The sequence below is a fragment of the Euleptes europaea genome, chromosome 18, assembly GCF_029931775.1.
Source record: "Euleptes europaea isolate rEulEur1 chromosome 18, rEulEur1.hap1, whole genome shotgun sequence".
NCBI classification, from domain to species: domain Eukaryota; kingdom Metazoa; phylum Chordata; class Lepidosauria; order Squamata; family Sphaerodactylidae; genus Euleptes; species Euleptes europaea.
The window spans coordinates 18,954,225-18,970,816 of NC_079329.1; the positions used below are offsets into that span (position 1 = coordinate 18,954,225).

Below are 16,592 nucleotides of genomic sequence, written 5' to 3' on the forward strand. Positions count from 1 at the left end.
AGCTCACACTGCCAACCCCCCCCCCCCCCGCCCTCCCCAAAAAGTCTTCACCCACTAGTAGAAGACAACAGTAGAGGGAGACAGATGATCCTCTGTGGGGAGTGATTTCCAAAATTTTGGCACCAGGACCAAGAAGGCTTTTTCACAGGTTGCCACCCATCTACTTTCAGATGGCAAGGGTACCCAAACCAGGGCCTACAAGGATGATCAAAGTGTACAAGTAGGTTCATTTGGGATAAGATGATCCTGGAGAGCTGGCATGGTGTAGTGGTTAAGAGCAGTGGTTTGGACCACTGGACTCAGCCACTTAAGGGAGACTCAAACCGGCTTACTATCACCTTCCCTTCCCCTCCCCACAACAGTCACCCTGTGAGGTAGGTGGGGCTGAGAGAGCTCTAACAGAGCTGTAACTTGCCCAAGGTCACCCAGCTGGCTTCATGTGAGGAGTGGGGAAACAAATCCAGTTCACCAGAGAAGCCTCCACAGCTCACATGGAGGAGTAGGGAATCAAACCCGGTTCTCCTGATTAGACTCCACCGCTCCAAACCGGCACACTTAATCACTACACCATGCTGGCTTGTGCACCATGCTGGCTTGTGCACCAAAATGTGTGTGTGTGTGCCATCAAGTCACAGCTGACTTATGGAGACCCCGTAAAGACGTTCAGAGGTGGTTTGCCGTTGCCTGCCTCAGCATGGGCTGAGAATGTTCTGAGAGAACTGTGACTGGCCCAAGGTCACCCAGCAGGCTTCATGTGGTCCATTTCCGTCCATTTCAGTTAACCACTGCACCACACTGGCTCTCTAAAAATGTAGAAACATGTACAAAACATATGGGGGAGGTCATGAAGTTATTTTCCCGACTACACTGTTATTATATTTTTGTTTTGCTTCTTCTTGTTTCACTAGCATATAGATGGCAAATTAAAACGGGATAAGATAAATTTCAGAGAATAGTAGCCATGGTAACTAAAGGGAACCTCCACATTCAGAGGTAAAAAAAAAACTCTGAATTCCAAATCTAAGAGGAAACAGTGGGGAAAGGCCTTGGCCTCTGTGCCCTGTTTTTGGTCCTCTCGGGCAACTAGTTGACCAGTGTGTAAAACAGGATACCAGACTAAATGGGCCACTGCTCTGATCCAGCAGGGCTCTTCCTATTTTCTCATGACTGGCAGATCTAAGTTGGTAATTGGGGGCATCATTGTGAAGAGGTCCCTCAAATAATTGATCCCAGACTATGAAGGTCTTTAAAGGTAAGGATGAGCAGCACCTTGAACTGAGCTTGGAAATGCGCCAGCAGTCAGTGAAGCAGTTTTAATTTTGGTATAATGTTCTCACAACATGAAACGACCAGTGACTGTTGGGCCTCTATTTTTTTCCCCTGCCCATTTGACATTTCCAGGATACCTCAAGGGCAGTCTCTAGAGAGTGCAACGTTAATCTAAACAAGGGGCTGAAATTCATAGCTCAGTGTCCAATGAGGGCAGAATCTAAAAGTGGGGGCACCCTCCACACAACACAAAGATGTTAAAGATACTTTATGCTACCCACACAACCTGTCCCTCAAGTAGGGTTGCCAGTCCCTCTTCGCCACCGGCGGGAAATTTTTGGGGTGCGGTTTTGGGAGGGGAGGGACTACAATGCCACAGAGTCCAATTGCCAACATGGCTGTTTTCTCCAGGTGAACTGATTTCTATCGACTGGAGATCAGTTGTAATAGCAGGAGATTTAGAGCTACTACCTGGAGGTTGGCAACCCTACCCTCAAGCAATTAAATCTGGCTGAAGGAATACTACTGAGCTTTTTATGTAACTTTACTCTCATCCAACAAGAGAAGAACTAATTCCCCTTAAAGACTTGGTCTTTTGAGGTTTTCTGAGGAGCCAAACGGAGTGTGGAGACCTTTTTCCATTGGGGACATGTAGCAAACCCCATTCTTGATTCATTGTTTATTTACTAGCACTATCTTCAAAATGATCCAGAATGTCTCAGCAAGGGAGCATTTACCTTGTTATTGTACCACCAAGCTCTCCCAAGTGGTTTGTGCATTTCATTAAAGAGTTGTCATGGAACAAGTGTTGGTGGCATTTCCCAAGTGATGTGGAATAAATATAATTGAAGTAGGATTTTGCTTCAACAGCTGCACTTTGTAGCTGCCTTGCAGATTATTGTGAACTGGTATTTCTCATCTCGTTCTCCCTACCCCCCTACTGCCACCCCTTTCTGGTTAGATGCTTTTAAAGAAAAAAATCTACCAAGACTCACAGGTACAAGACTTTATTTTTTTATGCCAATAAAGGCTTTGTTGTTGTTGTCGTCACATGGGAAAGTTTTTTGTTTTTTTTAATCTGGTGGTAAGGGGCTTTCATGGGAGATTGTGCTCTTGGTGATTTAACAAGTTGGAGTTCTTCTTTACAAAACATGAGAACTTGCACAAAAGCTCTAATTCATGGCAGTAGAGCTACCAATGGAAGACGCGGAGGGTTATGCCTCAAAATATTCACTTTGGTGATCGCTTATTGCCAGGATCTATTCTGTCACTTCTAAACTTGCTCCCCACATTGCCCTTGGGCCCACAAATGTTGTAATTTCTCAGCAGCACCATTGAGAAAATATGGCACGTCTGTGCCTTACAAGGCACGCATATATTCTGATTAGTATTATAGGAATAACTCAATAATGCCTGGTGTGTGTATTTTCAAGGTGAAAATATCCATTGTTTCTTTGGTCTTTTATGCATGGCTCTTTCCCTCGCCATCACCCCTCTGATGACTTCGGGTCTTTGTTTTCATTATGCATGCCGTTTCCGACTGTCAGAGGTTGCCTCACTCTCACCCTGCATTGCCCCATGTTTCAAATTTGAGATAAAACAGGTCTTTCAAAATGCGGGCAAAACTAGAAAAATGCAGGGGGAGAGCATTTTTCCTATTTAAAAAAAAGTCACGATATTCTACGATTCTTATTTTTATACATATATATTTGTAATTGTTTGTCGTTATCTCAGCCATAATGGAGAACCAGACAGAAGTTACTCATTTCATACTGATGGGCCTGACAGATCGACAGGAGGCTCAGAACTTCTTGTTTGCTCTCTTCTTGCTCTTCTATCTAGCAACTGTGCTCGGAAATGGTGCTATCGTGTGCGTGGTGGCGACGGAGCACCAACTTCACACACCTATGTATTTTTTCCTCAGTAACCTATCTTGCATGGACATTTGCTTCTCTACAGTCATCGTTCCCAAGATGCTTGTTGGCTTCCTGTTGGCCCACCAAAGAATCTCCTTCATTGGATGCATCACCCAGCTCCACTTCTTTCATTTCCTGGGCAGCAGCGAGGTTCTTCTTCTAGCAGCCATGGCATATGATCGATATGTGGCCATATGCAACCCGTTGCAGTATCCGCTCATCATGTGCCGAAGAGTGTGCCTTCTATTGGCAGCATCCACGTGGACCATGGGATTCTTCCATGCCTTGATGCACTCCGTCATGACCTCCCGACTGCACTTCTGCGGCCCCAATACCATTGAGCATTTCTTTTGTGACATCAAACCGCTCTTGAGACTGGCCTGCAGTAGCATAGTAGTCAACCTCGGCCTCCTCAATGTTGTCACTGGGTCAATCGCCATGGTTCCTTTTGTCTTAACTCTCCTCTCCTACCTTTACATCATCTCCTTTCTGTTCTTGAAGGTCCAGTCACATAGTGGGAGATGGAAAGCCTTCTCCACTTGCAGCTCCCATCTCACAGTTGTAGGGCTGCTTTATGTGCCAGTATTGTTCAACTACCTCCCTCCATCTTCAGGAGACTCCCCACAGAGAGACATGATCACGAGCCTCATGAACAGTGTCGTTACCTCTTTTTTAAACCCCCTGATATACACCCTCAGGAATCAGGAGATGAAAACAGCCATGAGGAAAAGCTTGGGTAGGCTACTGCATTCTGTAAGGAGATGAGCATAATGCAAAATGTGTTTACGATACTGCCTCCTGAAGTGGACAAGGAACACAACAGTGTGAGAACTTTTATGTGGGGGGGGGGGAACAGCCACACAGAAGGGAATGCATTGTGATGGGAAACACATGGGAGAAACTTACAAATGATAAATTACTTATGGGGCTGTCCTTGTTCAAAATGTCCACACCACATGAAATGAGAACATGCATGAAAAGAAGAGGGACACTTCAGCTAACATTCTGGAGAATGTTACAGGGCTGCTGAGTGAGCCCCTTCCATTGTTTTAACTGTGGCCTGTATTTGTTATCATGGCATGTTTTTTTTTAATTTGGTGGTGGTGCTCTTTTTATTGCCTTATTGGTGTTCTGATGAAAACTCCTTCAAACCTCCAGGAAGCAGGATGTACATGTGTAATATAAATAAATGGAATTAAGAAGCGCTATATCACAGTCCCAGGTGCTGGGGGGGGGGGAGCATGGGGAGAGCTGTTGTCTTCACATTCAGCTTGTGGTTTCCTTGGAGGAATCTGGCAAGCCACCACTGGAAACAGGGATCAGACTCATTTATGATCCCAGTTCACTGGCATGTGCTGGGAAGGGTTGGGAGTTGGCACAAAGTTCAGGGGCTTGTCTGGTGAGGCAGGGCTCTGCTGAACTAAAAGACTGAGCCTTTTCTGCCAGGACCACTTTCCCAGGCTCTAAAACAATGATGTTTAACTACCCATTAATTACAGAAATGGAAGATATCATTCATAGATCATTTACAGCACGAATAGCCTCTATTCAAGGCAGATGTGAGATTGTTTTGCCGAGAAAAGGAACCTCCCCCCCCCTTGCAGAAGAGTCGTTAGCTATGGAGCTGCTAGGACCGCCAAGAAACTGTGTTAACCCTTTCCCATCCGAGCCATGGAGAAATGTATGCCCTCTGTACTACAAGAGTGCTGGGGGCAGAAGTGGGGACAATAGAGGGGTTAAAGGAGGCAGGGCCAGAATGCGTTGGGGGGGGGCGTTCTAAGCCAGTGTGTCCCCATTTCATCCCCCAGGTAGAGGTAGCAGGAGCCGGCTGTAAAATCTGGCTCTGACCATGTGGAGCAGGAGCCACTCCAGTGTGCGGCTGGACTGCTACGCCCGGCTGGTGCAACAGACCATCCTATGCCACCAGGTGGGTGAGTGCCCCACTGGTTGGATGCCTGCCTGCTTGTCTGTGTGTGTGGGGGAGTCATCTGGGGCAAATGCCTGCTTGGGGCTTGGTCGGCTAATTTTTAAGTTGATAATTTTATATGGCCCATGAATGATGTTATAAATACCCAAATAGCCCTTGATTGGAATAAAGGTTCCCCACCCCTGATTTACAGTATAAAACAATACTTTCACCAGAACGATTCAGTTTGATTTTACTGTCCCTCTCTAGGTTCTACCCTCAAATCTCCAGGAATTTCCCAACCTGGAGTTGCCAACGATATAACTCTTTGACAGTGTTTTCTGATGATGGCTCATCATTCTTCTCCATATATCACCTTCAGAAAAGATGATACCTGGATTAGCCATATCTTCCAGGCTAGTTTGAGTCATGGCTGCATAAAAGTAATACAGAGAATAATGCAATTCCTCCTAAAGGCCTTCTAAATCTACCTTCTAAAAAACAGAATTTTTTAAAAGTTTCTTTTTAAGAACCCACTGTCTACCTAACAAGCAGTTTACTACAATGAAATCCTTATCAGTCCCCAAAAAGACAGGCACCAAGCCCTCTGCAAGCTGCCTTAAGTAGACTGACATTAATAGCTCCAGCTGCCCCATGCAGGTGCAGTAAATTGTTTCCTATTTGGTTTCCAGCAAGGGGTGGGGGAAAGGAACTATTGTGTTTTAAGCTACTTAAATAGACTGGCTGATGCACAACATCATGTTCCATACTCAGGTACATAGCTCACTCTTTAGGATAGTGAAATAGACTAGTTGATTGTCAGCTCCACCCACCCAGGTCAGTTGCAGATATGTAGATTCTTAGTTAGCTTCTAGCAGTGGAAACAACATTCTAACTTTAGGAATTCACAGCAGTTTCTATGGTTTGGCACTTCTTAACTAGGTCAGCAGCTTTACCTTCTACTCTCAGTTAGTTGGCCATTCCCTCCTGGGTCTCACAGCAAGCTTCACACTAAGCAGAAAATAAGAACAACAATAACCCCTAGAGATTTGTGCATTTTGGTTTGCAATGCTACAGGGTTTTGGTTTCGCCATCAAATTGATGTTATGAGTGTTTATCTGTTTTTTTTTTAATCAAATGATTTCATATATGCTTTGTTTTACTGCAGCCTTAATGGCTGAACTGTTTTAATGTTTCTGACGTTCACTGCCTTGGGGAACTCATTTGGGTAGAAAGGTGGAACAACAACGTTTTAAATAAATAAAATAAAAAGAAACTTTGCACATGGTTCAAAGTTGAGCATGACCCCCACACACACACACATTAAAGTCCTCACACTGTTGTGTTCATTGTCCACTTCAGGAGTAATTAAATAGGCCTGGATGGCCCAGGATAACCCAGTCTCGTCACATCTTGGGAGCTAAGCAGGGTCAACCCTGGTTAGTACTTTAAAGGGAGTCAATAAGGAAGTCTAGGTTTGCTACTCAGGTACAAGCAATGGCAAACCACCTCTGTTCATCTCTTGCTTTGGAAACCCTATGTGACTTAACAGTACTTTCTACCAATTAAATAGAAAACAGTCTTCCATTTCTGCTTAAGGGTATAGTGTAATTGGCCCTTGGGGTGGGCAATTCTAGTCTTGTTCAAGGATGATCAAACCAATCCCCATATATCAGTTCAATCTGCCCCAGGGAACCCTGGTGCGGATAGAGAGTCTAGGAGATCATTTACTCCTTATTTATATCAGTGCATTAGTATCTAGTTCTCAGGGTCCTTTTATTAGAGCCAATGTCCAGTCTTTGTGATTAGTAATACATTCTGGAACTATGTGGAGTCCATGGATATTTCAGTTGAAAGGGAAGGACTGAACCTGAACAGACATTTCTGGGTAGCACAACTTGCTAACAAGCCATTCTCAATGCTGTTCAGAGGAAACCTTACTTTATTGGAAGTCACTTTCCCTTCCAAGGACCCCTACCTTCAGTGAAGATGCTAAAGGCAGGGTAAGTGTTCAGGATGAACCTCCTTTATTTAACATTCTGAGAGCCATTCAATTAAGAACATTTTAGAAGAAAACAAAAACATCCGAAGAACAAAGAAAAGGAATATATTGATCACTGTAAATATGAAGATTTCATAGCTTTAAAGAGTTCTTTAGAGATTTAAGGGCTTTTTACTGAAGATACTCCTTATCATATTCCTCACTATACATGTTTTCTTAAAGGATTCATTTTCATTTATATTTTGCAGCTGTCATCATAGATATGGCCCCTACTGTGAGCCGTAAGAAGATGTAGGTGACGACTACTGGTTTGTGTGTTTTTGTAGTGCTATAAAGCCACAATCAACTTCTAGTGACCCCAGCAAGGGGCTTTCAAGGCAAGTGAGAAGCAGAGGTGGTTTGCCATCGCCTTCCTTGGCAGAGTTTTCCTTGGAGGTCTCCCTTCCAAGTACTGACCCCTCTTACTTCCAAGATCTGGCGAGATTGGGTTATATCATGTCACCTTCTCTCCTGACTACTGGTTTAGCTGTCTTTTAAAAAGGAATTCGTTATGATCATGGAAGACAGGTTCATTGTAATTAAGTGGAGCTTCCATATTCAGATGCACTGGATAAATAGTTATTTAAACCCTGTTTTTCCCCACAATGTGGACCCAAAAGTATCTTATAATGCCGTTCTTCCACCCCCCCCCATTTTATCATCATAATGACAACCCTGTGAGATAGGTTATGCTGAAAGAGTTTTGAAGGTCACCCATCCAGCTTCCAGGGGAAAGTGGAAATTTGAACCTGGATATCCAAGATCCTGGACCAACATGCTAATCACTACTTTATGATGACTATATAACAAGGGCATTGCATGCTGAGTAGAGACACTACTAGCGTAGCGTAGCGTAGTTGCATGCATTGTTTGAGAGCTTGGTAGGGCAGCTGGAATATTAGTAGGATGCACAAACATTATTGGTGTATGTGTATGAGTTTAAGCACATCCCTACTACTGATTAGGTCCCCTGACCACAGAATCATATAATCATAGAGTTAAAAGAACCACCAGGGGTCATCTAGTCCAACCCTCTGCACATTGCAGGAAATTCTCAAATACACACCCAGTGACCTTAACTCCACACCAAGAAGGTGGCCCCCCAAAAAAAATATTCCTCCAGTATCCCTGGCCTGTCTGTCCTGGAGGAAAATTGCTTTCTGGCCCTAAAGTGGTGATAGCCATTTCCCTGGCCATGTAAGAAACAGCCACAGGAGCCAAACACTGGCACAACCTTTCCTGCCCTCCCTCTCATGATCTGCCTACGTTTACAGACTCAGCATTGTTGACAGATGCCCATCTAGTCTCTGGTTAAAAACCTCCAAAGAAGGAGAAGTTTTAGGAATCTTTAGGATTCTCATCACTTCAGTGGGTAAGGACTGTTGCCAGCAAGAAGACACAGACTCCAGATTTTAACTGATACAAATTAAATGAGTTCTTGAGGCACCATGCAGTATAAAAGCATGGCAACTAAAAACATGATATATTAATAAATGATACAAAATGAGGATTTTTTTTAAAAAAAAAACCCTCAAATGTATATATAGTAGAGGGCAGAGTGAGTTGTAAATAGAGGAACCACAAACCATAAAATATTGCAAAGATAATTTGAGGGGGGATAGTTACTGATGAGGGGCATCTGTGGGTTATCGTTTCCCCTCTGCCAGTTCTATAAGATTTTAATCAGCATTTGCTTTGTGAAAACAGTGATGGAGAACATGACGGAGACGAAAGAATTTATCTTACTGGGCTTGACTGATTCCCGAGGACTTTGGCCTTTCCTCTTTCTTCTATTCCTGCTGTTCTACCTGGTCACTGTGTTAGGAAATAGCCTCATTGTATACCTCGTCCTGGCTGAGCCTTGTCTCCACACACCTATGTATTTCTTCCTTAGCAATCTTTCCTGCTTGGACATTTGCTACGCCACTGTCACCGTGCCCAAGATGCTGGCTGGCTTTTTATCGGGGCCGCAGCCTATCTCGTTTAGTGGGTGCCTGGCCCAGCTCCATTTCTTCCACTTCACAGGTAGCAGCGAAGGTGTTCTTCTGGCAGTCATGGCTTACGACCGCTATGTGGCTATCTGCTACCCTCTGCGCTATACCATCATTATGAACAAGCATGTCTGCCTGACTCTTGCTGTAGCCACTTGGTCTACGGGATTCTTCCATGCACTGGTACACACAGTGATGACCTCCCGGCTGCACTTCTGTGGCCCTAAACATGTCCAGCACTTCTTCTGTGATGTCAAGCCGCTCCTGAGATTGGCCTGCAGTAGCATCCAGCTGAACATCAGCCTTCTCAACATTGTCACAGGTTCACTTGTCATGACTTCTTTTTTCCTCACGCTTCTCTCCTATCTCTACATCATCCCTTTTCTCTTCCTGAAGGTTCAGTCGCACAAAGCAAGATTGAAGGCCTTCTCCACCTGCAGCTCCCATCTCACAGTTGTAGTTTTACTCTATGTGCCTGTTCTGTTCAACTATTTGTCCCCCTCCTCAGGAGAGTCATTACAGCGGGAGATGATATCTACCCTCATGTATAATGTAGGTGTCTCAGTACTGAACCCCCTGATTTACACCTTGAGGAATAAGGAGATGAAAGATGCCATAAGGAAAACTGTCAGAAAAATATGCCTTGCCAAAATGTGAAATTGAATTGATGCACCTGTCTGTGTTTATTGAAGCTGGGCAGTGGAGAATAGCTATGATGGGAGCTAAAAATGGATCTGAAGGATCTCAACTAAGTTGTAAACTAAAACTGAACAGATTTGCAGTGCAATCTTAAAACGTTATACCCATCTAAGTCCAGTGGACATAAGACACATGTAACTTCTGCACCAGCTCCATTCTTTTTATGTCCTTTTTGATGTGAGGCCTCCAGAACTGCACACAGTACTTCAGATGCAGCCATACTAATGCGGTGTATAGCGAAACTATGTCATCTTGTGATTTGGATGTTATGCCCCTGTTGATTCACCCCAAGACTGCATTAGTATGGTTGCCAGGTGGGTGATTTTGGCAGGCAATTGCCCACCAATCCATCCAGCCTCTCCAGAGCAGCAATCATGTGCATGCACAGCTGACCACACACAATGACATCACTTCTGGGTTTACCTCCAGAAGTGCCACATCACTGTGGCTGCTTTAGCAGTTGCTAAATTGGCTGCAGTGATGCGGTGCTTCTGGAAGTAATGTCATCATGTGCATGTGGCTGCCCCAGCCCTGCCCCCTAAAACCTCCCACTGATCGAGAGGGGGGACCTGGCAACCCATGCATTAGCCTTTTTTGACACCGGATCACACTACCTGCTCATATTGAGCAATGCCCTCAGTCTTAGCCTCCTCAACATCATTGCAGGCCTAAATGTTTTCCTCCCTTTCCTGCTTACATTTCTAACCTACATCTGCATCATTTCCTTTTTGACTTTAAAATCCAAGGAAAGTAGAGGTAAAGCCTTCTCCACTTGTGCCTCGCATCTCATAGTTGTAACTCTTTTCTATGCTGGAGCCATCTTGACTTATGTTCCACCCTCTTCAGGATAATCCTTGGAGCAGGAAATGATGGTTACTCTTATCTACACTGTGGTCACTTCTGTTCTGAATCCTCTGATTTACATCCTAAGGAACTAAGAAGTGAAAACAGGGTAGCATCATGTTTTCCAGCATGGAGAGAGGGTGGAGGGCTCAGCAACTTTTGCTCAGTGTAATGTGCAGGCAAGGAAAATTGAGACACACCACTATGCCATGATGAAGTTTGAGCCAGTATAGCTTTGCCAAATGCAGGCAATAAAAATGGCTGCCCTGTAAGATAGAGGAACCCAATTAAGTGGCTAAGAATACCTAAGTTTGTACAGATCAGCTCTTAATAAAGTCTTCATTTAACCCCTGCATTTGAATCTGGCATCTTCTTTCTTGGGTGTGGAGCAAATGTCTTAACTTTGCACTTATCAGTGAGATTCAAAATCCGAATCATATATCATGAATGGTAAAACATTATTCTTTATCTTTTAAGTATAGGCCCTTTATCTGTGCAAACATAATTGCATAAGAAGGAAGAAACATGTCCTTTAGATATCAAATTAGCACTCATCCTTCTGGATCTTATAATATTGATTCTTGATTACTTTGATGCACCATACCTAGGGCTGTCATTTATTTCTTTATTTATTTTATAATGCATGACTGTTCTAAAGGTCCAGAACATCATTATTCAAACAACAGCTGAGGTTTAGACATACCCCAAATTACAACTTTCCTGTCTGGTGAAGAGCTGGGAATCATTTTGGCCATTTCTGCTCTTTCCATCTCTTTTGCTTCAGCAGAAGTGCTTAGAATCTTAACTCAAGGTCATTCATAGAGGCAAATAAAACAACCAAAACATGACATGTACTCTTCACATTTCCATCCTGCTCTTCCAATGTGCCTTGCTGTTTATTGATCAAACTATGAAAGCCACAGGTAAGGCTGTGCATTTGGATATTTCTGACTCAAAACAGTGCCCAAGATTTCACATTTTACTTCAAATCAGAAACAAAGCACTCTAGATGTTTTGGTATTTCTAAAATTCAGCTCCCCAAAATAGCAAGATAGCAAGAAAGCCTTTTTAAATTTTGAGTATTTGTGATCCGAAGTTTTGAACAGTTGGTAGATCTGGCATCCAGAGACTAGGACTACCTTCCATTCTTTTGATTCCACTGGGCAGTAGAGATGGTGTCCCATTGATTCAAGTGGAGTCTGTACCTACATTCCTGAAATTTCATGAAAACAATAATGATACCATTTCTGAAATTACAAATCAAAATTTGATTTGTAATTTCAGAAAAGGTATCATATATATATATATATATACATATATATATATATATATATATATATATATATATATATATATATATATACACACACATATATATACACACACATATATATACACACACACATATATATATATATATATATATATATATATATATATATATATGATTTGCAGTTCACACTCCTAGTCATGTGTCTGGTAAGACAAATGGCTTTTAACATTACCTTCTCAGTGCCCTAAATTATAAAGTTCTGCCTTCCATGACCCTCAAGGCAGTGTGTAGGGTGAAGAAATGGATGGAGAAAAAGACTGGCCAATTCTATTCCAATTTGCACTCTGTTGCTTGCAACCTCTTCCCCCATTCTCAGATTTCATCCTGAGACAAATGGATATGATTTTTAAGCTCAGCCTTCTAAAGTGTTTTTATTTTAGCAACTTCAGAAATATACCTTAGAATTGTCATGATAATTAGGATTTAGACACAGTTTTAACAGTTATCATTTCTCCAGAGATTTAATCAATTCTTCATATTTTCAAAACCAAAGGAACTCTCTTTTGGCATTGTATATCCCAGAGGCAAAATCATCTGAAAAGAATTCGTAATCAGATGCTAAACCTTTTATAATAGATCAAAATGTTCGATGAATGTTCTCATATTCTGTGGAGAAACTTAGTTGTCTACGTTTGTGGTGGCAGTTGTGAAATGCTGGTATTGCCTCTCTTGTTGACATTTATTTTACATATTGGATTAACATCTCATTGAAAAAAGGAATATAACCCACACAGGTATAACTCACTGGGGAAAATGTGTTTTGATATATTATTAAGGGCTCAGTCTGTGGGTGCAACCATTGTCAGCCACATGTCTCCTTGGTCCTGTGTTCCCCTACCTGGTGGCATTTTCAGAAAAGGAAGAATTATGAGCTAAGCCCAGACTGCACAGTCAGATCAGGTAAATCTATTACTGCCAGTAGATAGAGATAAATTTATCACTTTTAAGTGGCAAGTTTTGTTGCTACTGTCATAAAGATGAAAGTGAGACATGATGATGTAAGTGCGGTCGACTTGCAGATTGATTGCTCTAATCTGGGTCATTAGCCATTGGATAAATAAATTACTTATAAATCTGTATGGTGTAGGGTTGCCAGGTCCCCCGGCCACTGGTGAGGGATGGGGGGTAGGGTTGCCAGATCCAGATTGGGAAACCAGAGCTTTGGGAATGGATCCTGGGGAAGACAAGGACCCCAGTGGGGTACAATGCCATGGAGTCCACCCTCCAAAGCATTCATTTTCTCTACAGGAACTGATCTCTGTAGTCTGGAGATGAATCATAATTCTTGAGGATCCCCAGATTCCACATGGAGGCTAGCATCTCTACTATGTTGTGTTACCATAGTTTTATCCTGAGGTACTGCAAAATATTGTGTGTGTTAAGTGCCATCAAGTCGCTTCCAACTCATGGCGACCCTATGAATGAAAGTCCTCCAAAACGTCCTATCTTTGACAGCCTTGCTCAGATTTTGCAAATTGAAGTCTGTGGCTTCCTTTATTGAGTCAATCCATCTCTTGTTGGGTCTTCCTCTTTTCCTGCTGCCCTCAATTTTTCCTAGCATGACTGTCTTTTCCAGTGACTCTTGTCGTCTCATGATGTGACCAAAATACGACAGCCTCAGTTTAGTCATTTTAGCTTCTAGGGTCAGTTCAGGCTTGATTTGATCTAGAACCCACCGATTTGGGTTTTTTTTGGCAGTCCATGGAATCCTCCAACACCACATTTCAAAGGAATCTATTTTCTTCCCATCAGCTTTCTTCACTGTCCAGCTTTCACACCCATACATAGTAATAGGGAATATTACTATGTGTTTTATTATATTTTATGAAAAATAATATTTTATTTTGATGCATTCATTGTGTTGTTGCTATGGCTTATTTGCTGATGCCCACATAGTGGAAGAATTGCTTCAGATGTGATAATGTTGCCTGCACGTATTTTACAAGCCTGGCGGTGCAGTTGTAAGTTGAATTATACTGTTGTATACCCATTGACATCAGTGGACAAAGAGAGGTGTGACTCTGCTGAGAATTGCATTGTAAAAGGTCTCCCCCTAATTTTCTGTGTAGTACTGAAACATTTCCTCACTGCTTTGTATCATTAACAGCAGCTTGATTTGCAGAGATTAGCAGGTGATTGCTTTTCTTTCCGTGTCCTTCAAAAGGTCAATTAGTAATTTTTATTATTGTATCACTGTTGAAGGAGCTACTGCAGGGACCGGTTGAAGAGATGACAGCCGTAGACCACCAAACAAAGTACAGTTTAGTTCTGAATGTCCCTTGCCTCTGCAGTTGTGGGAATATCCGTAGCAAAATCTGAGGAAAAACTCTCAACTTAGTCCATTGAAAGGGTAAGCATTACCGAAAGAGAAAGGTTTGGTAATGTTTAACATGAAAATAAATCCCTAAGAGGCCACTGAATACTACTCTAACAGCTGATTAATGTTGACTTCTACAATTGATGTTGTTTTTCCTTGTTTTGTCATTATATAATTCCATCACTATTCTGGAAAAAACAGCTATCTATGAGCTTGTGAATGCAATTTTTTTTGTACTCCAAATATAAATGAAATTGGGCAACTAAAACAAGCAAGCATGAGGAGGGGTTAAAATGCTTAGGGCTGTTTAGCTTGGAAAGAAGGCAGTTAAGGGGAAGCATGCTAGAGGTCTATACAATTATGCATAGTATGAAGAGAATGGACAGGGAGAAGCTTTTCTCCTTCTCTTATAATTCTAGAATGCGGGGTCATCCGCTGAACCTGGAGGGTGAGAGATTCAAAACAGATAAAAGGAGGCTTTTTTTCACACAATGCATACTTAAATTGTGGAACTCACTGCCTCAGGATGTGCTGATGGCTGCTAATTTGGAAGGCTTTAAGAGGAAAGCGAAGGATTCATGGAGGATAGGGCTACCCATGGCTACTAGTCAAAATGAATACTAGTCATGATGCATACCTATTTTCTCTAGTATCAGAGGAGCATGCCTATAATATTAGGCGCTTTGGAACCCTCGTTGGTTTTGACTTGCCTCATAGTAACTAATACAAAAGATTCATAACTGCCCCTAACAAAAAAAATTCTTTCAAAGATTTACTTTCTATCAGTTAATCACTAACCAGAGTTTGTGGTTGTTTTCTATTTCCACAGCAATGGTGAACCAGACTGAAGTGCATGAATTCATTCTCTTGGGTCTGACACATGACCGCAGAGAGCAATACACTCTCTTTCTGATGTTCCTGATGCTCTACTTGGCCAGTTTGTTGGGAAACGGAGCCATTCTGGCTGTAGCTATAGCTGAGCCTCGGCTCCACACCCCCATGTATTTCTTCCTAGGCAATCTCTCCTGCCTGGACATGTGCTATTCCACTGTTACTGTGCCCAAAATGCTGAGTGGCTTCTTAACAGAACATCAAGCCATTTCTTTCATTGGATGCCTGACTCAGTTGCATTTCTTTTACTTCCTGGGCAGTGGTGAGGGCATCTTGTTGGGGGTCATGGCATTCGATCGCTACGTGGCTATCTGCAACCCTCTGCGTTATACCGTCATTATGAATAAATGGACTTGCCTTCTGCTAGCTGGGGCCACCTGGGTTGCTGGCTTCTTTCATGCCCTGATGCACACCATGGTGACCTCTCAGTTATGGTTCTGTGGCCCCAATCATGTCCAGCACTTCCTCTGTGACATCAAGCCCCTGCTAAAATTGGCCTGCAGTAGTACTGCCCTCAACCTCAGCCTCCTCAACATTGTCACTGGCTGCATTGCTCTGGGTGGCTTCTTCCTCACCCTTCTCTCCTACCTCTACATTGTATCCTTCCTGTTCCTCAAAGTCCAGTCCTGGAGAAGCCGTTGGAAAGCCTTCTCTACTTGTGCCTCCCACCTGACGGTTGTGGCTCTCTTGTATGTTCCAGTTCTATCCAACTACATGCTTGCATCTGTTGGGCAATCTGCTAAAAGAGAGATGATCATCACTATATTATATAGTGCCGTCACTCCAGTTTTGAACCCTCTCATCTACACACTAAGAAATCAAGAGGTAAAATCTGCTCTGAAAAAAATATTCAGCCAGAAATATTTGTTTGGAAGGATATGAATCTGTTCTCTCTGGGTATTTGTTTACTGTCCCTGCATTTCTATCATGGCTTTCACTGACAGAGATGCATTCAGTATGTAAAATAGGCATACATGATTGTTGTGGTCCTTCTTAAGTGACTTCAGGGCATGCCAACCGGATAATCCAACTGAACAGGGTTAAGCCTACCCCAGTTGCATTGTCCTTGATTCCTCCCCCCCCCCGCAAATAAATGAGAGCCAGTGTGGTATAGTGGTTAAGGTGTCAGACTAGGACCTAGGAAACCCAGGTTCAAATCCCCACTAGTGCCGTGGAAGCTTGCCGAGTGACCTTGGGCAAGTCACACACTCTCAGCCTTAACCCCGGCTAGTATTTGGATGGAGATCTCCAAGGAATACCAGGGTTACCCTCTTGCGCTGTCATTCTGGACCTCACTCTTCAGGAAGATAACTATAAACACATTTGGGACTCTCAAACCTTTATTTTTCTGAGCTCTCTATGTGTTGGGAATTGTGTGTGTGTGCA

General features: G+C 42.9%; 3 protein-coding genes across 3 annotated transcripts; all 3 read left to right on the plus strand.

Annotated features, from left to right (window-relative positions):
• Positions 1–3,008: 3,008 nt before the first annotated feature.
• LOC130490718 (olfactory receptor 12D1-like) lies at positions 3,009–3,950 on the plus strand. Its single transcript, XM_056864527.1, has one exon. The coding sequence runs from the start codon at positions 3,009–3,011 to the stop codon at positions 3,948–3,950; it is 942 nt and encodes a 313-aa protein (XP_056720505.1).
• A 4,891-nt stretch (positions 3,951–8,841) lies between these two features.
• Positions 8,842–9,780, plus strand: LOC130489965 (olfactory receptor 12D1-like). The gene has a single exon (XM_056863750.1). The coding sequence runs from the start codon at positions 8,842–8,844 to the stop codon at positions 9,778–9,780; it is 939 nt and encodes a 312-aa protein (XP_056719728.1).
• A 5,366-nt stretch (positions 9,781–15,146) lies between these two features.
• LOC130489964 (olfactory receptor 12D1-like) lies at positions 15,147–16,088 on the plus strand. Its single transcript, XM_056863749.1, has one exon. It carries the CDS (start codon positions 15,147–15,149, stop codon positions 16,086–16,088), a length of 942 nt encoding a protein of 313 aa, XP_056719727.1.
• Positions 16,089–16,592: the final 504 nt, after the last annotated feature.